The following is an 8,359-nucleotide window of genomic DNA, read 5'->3' on the forward strand; positions in this document are numbered from 1 at the left end:
CTTGCATCATGTTTGGTAAATATTCATCAAGTACAAATGTAAGCAGGACTGGGTTTCAGAAGCTGCTGACATCTGAATAAATGCCTTTTCCCTTTGCATCTGTTCGCAGGGCCCAGTCATATATGCTCAGCTAGACCACTCTGGAGGAACAAGCAACCAGATCATAAAATCGGAATCTGTTGTGTATGCTGATATTCGCAAAAACTGAGATGAGGATCTCTTGAACACTACCAACCTACAAAGCTGGGACAGGGGTCACCTTTGCAACTGGAATCACTTTAACGCGAATGTGCCCCGGAAGTACACATGGACTTGCAGCCTTGGACCAATGCATGTGAATACGGAGAGATATACGTGTATTATATATAAATGTGCCTGTAAATATTCTATTTAAGTTTACCAAACTGAGACCAGTGGCGCGTGCTTGGGAGGTGGTCAGATTCCACTTCTCGCAAGCAGCCTTTTCTTTTTTAACTTTTTTTTTTTTTTTTTTAAGTGAAAGAATGTTTGGGCAGATGGGGTGGTGAGAAAAATATTTTTTTCCACAGGTTGTCACGTTGTATTTTAATATATAAAACAAGGAGCATATTTTTAGGAGAAACAATTCATAAATAGCGTATAACCCATAGTTGCAATAGAGCTACCACTCCCTTGAGTTCAAAACAGGGGTTTGTGGCTGCCTTAAATGCCAGTTGCGGGGAGCAAGTGATTTCAGGGGATGGGTGGTTGAATGAGGGGTTCCTTTTCAAGAAGTTGGTAAAGATGCTGAGCACTGCCACGTTCTCCATTTATAAGACGCAGTCTTGACATTGTGCTTGGGGTACATTAAGAACTTTTGTGTGAGCAATCCTGGCTGTGCTTCCAAAGCTGCAGGTTAGCTTAATGGTGCCTCTTTCGCAGTCTCCAAGGGTTTCTAAGATTGTGTAGCAATCAAGTACATTGTCTAGTGTACCTACTTTTTTTCTATACTTGTAATTGTATTCGGTAGCATTGAATCCTCTGTGGTGATACAACGATGTGCAATTCCATTTCCAAGCAAGCCACCCATTTTGCTTCTTCATGTAACTCTCCTGCTCCAGCCATCTTATTTCTTCCTATTCCAGAATGTGCCTCCACTTAGGGGTCCTGTTCTGCACAGTGACGTTGGGCATCCCTCCCTCCCTTTACAATGACTGGTATTGCATGGTTCAGGCTCCCTGAAATTCATCAACAGCGGCCGAAAGCAACGGGAAAACAGTATTCACAGCCTTGTAGATTATTTTCTTTGCCCCATTGCCTTCCTTCAGAATTTATTTAGTAGGTAACCGTGAACGACTGTCGTGGAGGAGAATAGAGAGGGGGAGGGGGGATGCAGGCTGGCATTGGGTCCCCTGGTGCATCCCGCCCAACCACTTACAAGTCTTGACAAACCTTACTGCTGTGAGAATGGAGGCGTAGGGCCCATAGCACAGTCAAATGTCACATCAATCGAAGGTGTGAGAAACCTTGCTGTGTCAGTTGTTCATCCTCCAGGAATTAAAGGACGTACCTCTAGCTCTTAACCTGAAAGGCCTTTTTTTGGTGCGGACACAAGGGCCAGCCTAAGGGTTTAAGTTGTAGCACAGCATGCCCAGGGTACCATAGCCTCTGTTGGCGCTACTTAACCTATTTCAGGAGATGGAACCAAAGCATTACCCGGAAACCTTAAATGAATGCATTGTACGTCTTTAGGAGCCTTTATTGTGAAGTTAACTTGTACCTTCATTGCCCATGACAATGAGTAGACACTTTTGGTGGAAGACTGTTGGGACTTTGAGACTGTGCGGTCGTAGCTGAAGGTATTCCATTTATACACCGGATTTATATTTTTTTAATGCCTTTTTGCGACCTAGAACTCCATATAGATTTTTTTGTAGCCTATTGCTACACTTTCTGCCCTTTCTCAGCTGACATTTGTTTCTTTCTAGTTCAGCCCAATGTTTTTTTTTCTTTCCCAAGAACATATAAAAAACGGTTGTGCCAAAGGGAAAAAGAGCGTGTTGCAGTTGGTACCCATACGGAATAATTTAAATAGTTATTTATTTCTCGAATGCCTGGTCCATGTCTGTGTGGACCGGGAGTGTCATTAACCTGCAGGTGTGGTCAGCTCCGCCTGCTTTGCCACAGGCCGGAGGCTGCTTCTTTTTTCCCCAGAGATCCTCAACATTATAAGATGCTAAATCAACTTGTAAAATAGAAAATGCTTCGTATTTTTATAGTACACGGATAAAATGGTTATCCTGAAAACACGCTAGTGCGATCTTTTGTGCATTTTCATCTCATTGCATCAGTGTTAAAAGGCTTGAGAGTAAATGTGGCCGGGTACTAGACTGGCACCAACTTGATTTCTTGTGCACTGAACTGAGCAATGGACATCATAGAGCAGTAGAAGTTGTAGGGTTCGATGTTCTAAAGACAAACCATGACTGATGAAGGGAGACTGAAGAGGGACAGTGAGGCAAATGGGAACCTCTGCTCCTCGATCACAAAATGGGTATTTTTCGCATCTTTTATGTGTGCGCCAAAGAAGCAGACTTGCGAGGTCCAGTGAGCAATGGGTCTCTACCTCGTTGGGGCTCTCCAGCCTTTTCAGCCAGACTGTACTGAAGAAAGCGGCGGGAAGTAGTGCGGTGCATGGGCTTGAACTGAAGCGGTCGCCACGATCGCCACCGAAAAAGAAAGAAGCCTCTCGCTGTACTGTAAGTCTTGGATACAAGTATAATTCCACCAGCTGGTCAGATCTTTCAAGCACAGGAATTATCTGACATTGGGTCTAGTCTTCTGCATCCCTTGTACTGCAAGATGTGGCCTTTCAAATGTATTAAATGTATAGCTCTGGTGCATCACGAGAGCTCCCATGACCTCTTGTATTCAGCTGAGGTGGGGGAGGTCAAGAACCAAGACTAAAGTGCAGGTTACCTAACCACTAGTCATTATCCTGCAAGTCTATCTTCATTTCATTTTGGCGGTGGAAAGTAGGATTTCTTTAAACAGATTGTATCCTCTTCAAAAGTAGCTGCATTTATGGAGGTGAGTGAACACAGAATAAAGGGGAAAAATGCTCATACATTTGGTGGAGCAAAATAAACTGGAATTTCAAACTATTGAGTTGAATCTTCAGCTCTGGTGTTACTTGTGTCATACGTATTGGGCATTAAATAATGTCTTTAGGCCAACAGGTACAGTGCCGCCAGGTAGGAAATGAATTGGCGTGGGCTAAAGAAAATACCTGTTAGGGGATCAAAATGTTTAGGTCACAGGTTTTTTCTCCATCCCTTCATCCCTCCTTATCTGCTGTTATTTGCTGCAAGCCTTTTCATCCAATAAGAGCACTTGGGCCCCAAGAAGGCGTTTTACACATTATCTATTAATTCCCTTAACCTAATTTGCCGGTGTAATGTCCATTTTCTTGGTAAGATTTTTTGTTACCTACTGAACAGTTAGTGACAGTAAAGTCTGCGCTACTTAGTTCAAAACTAATATTTTGACTTTTTAATTGTACATGGGGGAAAAACTTGCTTCATCTCCTGTCCTCTTGAGAATCATTTATGAGTATTAGACCAATCGTTTTGAAGTAGTAGTTTTTAATTCAAATAAAAGCACGGGTGACCATGGAAAACAAAAAACTAAAAAATGCCCTGTTTTTAGTTTTTCTTGATTTTTCTTTTTAAGAAGCATCCAATATTCACATCAGACTCAGTGTATTTGTAATTGATTACATTTGACTTTCTAGAGATGAATGTACCTTGCTTTGCAGCTGAGGTAAACGTTACCCTGGAACCTTGTATTCATTGATATGACATTGTGCATGCACAGCCACATAGTTATATGTGAAAGTCCAACCCTTTTGATTGCTTTTCTTGTGGAATCGGTAACACGTCCCTTATGTGATTGCTACCATAGGAAGTGCACCGTTGTTGGCCACCCGGATATTTCTATTTTCCCTTTTTGCTGAGAGGTACAGAAGGTGTTTGACCTGGTGCATTGCCATGAACACTACCTTATAGACTTGCTTTTTGACATAAAGCCTGTAATGTCTTCCAGAGACCATGCAGCAATAAAAACTGAATTGCACTTTGTCACTGGTTTATTCTTTTCATTCAAACTGTTTTTGTACCATGGTCTGGAACCTCATTTATTGAAGCTGCCATTATTTTCTTTGTCTCGGATGCCTTAATCTGTTCTTATTGTAGTCGTCATTGTTTTAATAAAAAAAATTATTGTTTTTTTGCTGTGTGAGTTGTCGTGCTGTTTCGTTAATTATTCTCGAAGTCAGTGAGGAAACTGTGGTTGCACCCTTTTCCTGGGCGAGGCACATTATGTGCAGTGTTGGGACATTAGAACATGCTGATGATTTTACACGTACGTACATAAATTTGTTCAGTCTTTTCGACTTTGATGTCATATTGTCCTGGTCCCATCGAATTGGATGTTGCATTGGAAGCAACAATTAATTAAAGGACTTGGACAATTTCTACAGTTGCAAAAGTCGCAAAGTGCACTGCAGACTATACATTATTTACATAAATACATTTCTCCACCCATGAACCTCCATCAACCCGAGATTCGTGTTTAGGGTAATTATTCCCTGGTCAGCTAGAGCCATTTAACTTTTTATTACATTCTTTAATACATTGAAAAGATAAGGATGTATTCACACACTATTGTGTTTTTTTTTTTTTTTCTTTTCTGTTTTTTTTTCTTTTTCTGAAGAACATCGTTTCACAAATGTGTTTTTTTTATGTGCCAGCAGCATTCCTACTATGCAGTTTTACCATTTGCAGGGCATCATAGCACTTTCACAGCCTGGGCCAGTGGTTTGTTCAGTGAACAGACTGTCCATTGCTGTATTTAATGATGGTTGATATTGAAAAGTAAAATGTATCTGTCCTCATAAGGGATCTTTGTAGTGTACTATGCATATGTATGTGTTTCAGTTTTTTGTATTCCACTGGGATTAACTTTTGCTGTTGCTGACCTGCATGGATGGTTTTCTGTGGTAGAGGAGTTACCGAATTATAACTAATGCAGAGGATGTGTGTGTAATGTTAAATCTCACTTGCTCTGAGAGGATTGTGCTGTAGTGGTTGCAGCTCTTTGCTATTCATGGCTGTGGTGACATTGTTAGCTTGAGGGTGCAGAAGGTCCACTGTCTAATGTCTTCTGTTGGGGAAGAACACATTTTAAATATGGGCATGAGTGCGTAATATGCCATTTTCGACTTGTATGTAGTGTTCAGAGTTTTAAAATAGGAGACTGTATGGCATTTTGGAAGTGTCGGTGAGCTATAAAGTCTATCTATTATTTTTTGGAAGGCTGACAGCGTTATTTATTGGTACTGAGTGCTTGGGTGTAGTTGTGACCAATGTTGCCTGTTTTTTCCCCCCTGTAAGTGACAACGAAGGTTCTCTGTGCACTACAGCCAAGACAAAACCTGTTGGCTTTGTCAGTGCTTGTGCTGTAGCCATGCATGCATCTTCAGGTTCAGACTGGGCGGCAAGTGGCTCCCATTAACGAATAAGATAGCTAAAAAGTGTCCCACATTTGCAAATTAGGGCAGTTTTGAACTTGAAAGACCTACTCTATAAGTGTTTTTGCAAGATATGGGAGACTGCACGCGTTTTTGTTTACTTCAGGCAGCACTTGTGTTAATATTGGGGAAAATCAACTGTAAAAACTGGGCCGGCAGCCCGAAAACAGGCCACAAACAGTCAAACAAAACGGCCTGTACGACAAGCCTGATTGCCCTATGGACCAGTGAACCGGTGTGTTTCCCCTGCAGCCTGTTGACATGTTAATGCATTTGACACCTTGTCTAGTCCTTTCGAGCAAACTGATAGAGCAAAACGGCTGGTAAAGGTATTATGAGCATAAGCATATAACTATAGGAGCTGCCTGTCACCCTACCACCCTGCGAGGCCCCATCAGAATATTTATGGGGCCACAGAAGAACTTCCTTTCAAGTGGATTTCCTTCTGCACCACGCACACGAAGCGAAAGCTTCCCTCTACGCTGCTGCATTCTTTTTAAATGAACAGTTGGGGAAGTCTTTCCGTCAGTGCAGGTGATGTGTGGTCCTGCAGAAGTGCTGGGCGCAATCCAAGCTTAGGATGTGCATGCGCACCTTACAGGGAACACAGGTTGTGACTTTTGTTCTCCTTTCTGCAGAGAAAGCCTTCCCTTAGGTAAGTGGTCTAGCTGACGGCTACCATAAAGCCCTGGCCCCTGGTTTTAAACTATACAGTCAATGCAAAACTCTTTAGATACGTTTTCTGTCTGCCTTCTGAGTGCAACAATGCAGCACGCAGTTTCACAGAATGAAACCTGAACGCCCATTAGAGTTTGACAATGCTGCACAGCACATCCACAATCCATCTGCTACACTCAGGATTTCCGCAGTGGACTCTAGGGCAAGAATGCTCGTTTTGGCATGCATTATGCTATACTAGCTGCATTGCTTATTTTGTGGGCAAGATTGACTTCATCAAAATGCATGCTATTATTTAAGTGGCACCAGCATCAAGATATCATTCATTAATATCTCAGCAACCGACATTGAAGCAAGGCAATTTAGTTACATTCACTTCCATTTCTGAGCACACCATCTTTTTTTTTTTTTTTTTTTTTTAACCAAAAAAAAACAAAAAACACTCAAATGGTAACATGTCCTTCTCTTCGACGTACAATTTTAAATTGACAAAAGCATGTAGAATTCCTTTTCATCGTAATCCAAGCAATATGTAACCACATCAAGTGATTTTCAAAGTTTTACGTTACCATCATCTTGTGATGATCCATCAATCAGCAAGAGATCTCCCAACATTAATGGTGAACGGAGATAAAATCTTTATACATTAAGATTTTGCCAAGGAAACTGTCAAAATATGCAAAGAATTTGCTGATCTTCGACCAAGACTACGAAACTGTGGTTTTTAAATATGACCTTTTTGATCCACCTATTATGAGAATTTGGAAAGATGGTATTTCAAAAGCTTTTCAGTGCTCTGAAGATATACTTGCCTTTTTTGGATCATCTCTTTCCTCTTTCTGTGGAAACCAGTGATGCCTCTTCTTAATGCAAATGACTGATTTGTATTATAATTAGCCTTCTATCTGACTTTATATAAGAGGACTTTAGTTTTACAGGTCATTTGTGCATATGCATGTGCACGATTCTGGTATACTTTTTATGTTTCTATGTTGTATTTCTTTTTTGTTTGTATGTGTTGTCCCTTTTTCCTTTTCCTCCTTTCTTCTTTCTTCTTTCTTTCGAACTGCTCCTCAATCCTATAGAGTTTACTATATCTTCCTCTTTACTGTCTTTTCACTTTACTATATACGAATAGTGTTAACAAAATAAAAAAAATGTTTCTTTTAATGTTAAGCTTTAACAACACCCTATTAAAAGAACTAAAGTATTAGATTATTTAGCAAGACATAAAGCAGACATTTGTTTACTCCAGGAATCTCACATAGATTATACAGTTTTATCATACATGAATAAAAAATAGGTTGACAATATTATTTCTTCCCATGCAGTTAACAAGATAAATGGTGTTGCTATCCTTTTAGCAAAAAAGGTTACATATTCAAATACTTAACAAATGCACTGATTCAGATGGATGATATATCATAGCTAAAATTAAAATTGATACTTTCATTTTTCATTTAATGTTTATGGTCCATCAAAATATTATTCTAAGTTTTGGTCGCTTTTTGCAGCAGAGGTGATCTAATTAGTTAATGTACTGCTAATCATTAATGGTGAATTTAACCTCATTAGTTTTATTAGGTTGATGCTCCCATACCAAATATCCTCCTCCTAAAGCTTTTTTCACATTTGAATCTTTTTTTAAATCAACCAAAATGGTTATATGGCGTTTACATCACCCAAAGGTGTAAGTGATTTTTTTCATCTAATCCTCATAATTCTCATGCTCGGATTGATTATTAATTTCCCGTGAACTAATCCAGTTTTTTTTTTTTTTGCACCTAAAATTCACATCATTGACATTTCAAACCATGCACTTATTTCTAGAGTTTTACAACTTAATTCTATTCAACAATCTCACTCTCGCTGGTCAATATGAATACAAATATTGTCCTTAATGATGACTTTTGTCAGCAATACAATATTATTATTATTTTTTTTTAATCCAGAAGGACCCACTTCACCTGTGAATCGTTGGGATGTATTTAAAGCATATTCCAGAGGGATCACAATATTGATTATGGCACATCATAATAAAATGTTTAATGCTAAACTAAGAATTAGATAAATAGCAAAACATGAACGTCTCTTTAGCACATCTCATGATAAAATATAGAAAATAAAATTACA

The 8,359-nt window shown here is 39.6% G+C and overlaps 1 protein-coding gene across 2 annotated transcripts in view; it reads left to right on the plus strand.

The window, feature by feature from the left end:
• The window catches only part of MPZL1 (myelin protein zero like 1), a 110,806-nt gene extending 106,561 nt beyond the window's left edge, over positions 1-4,245 (plus strand). For both annotated transcript variants that reach the window (XM_069202765.1, XM_069202764.1), the window contains one exon: positions 110-4,245. In XM_069202765.1, coding sequence (XP_069058866.1) covers positions 110-134 — 25 coding nt within the window. In that variant the 3' untranslated portion in view covers positions 135-4,245. The remainder of the gene's footprint in view (positions 1-109) is intronic.
• The last annotated feature ends 4,114 nt before the right edge of the window (positions 4,246-8,359 follow it).

Source organism: Pleurodeles waltl, chromosome 8, assembly GCF_031143425.1.
Source record: "Pleurodeles waltl isolate 20211129_DDA chromosome 8, aPleWal1.hap1.20221129, whole genome shotgun sequence".
In the NCBI taxonomy this organism is placed as follows: domain Eukaryota; kingdom Metazoa; phylum Chordata; class Amphibia; order Caudata; family Salamandridae; genus Pleurodeles; species Pleurodeles waltl.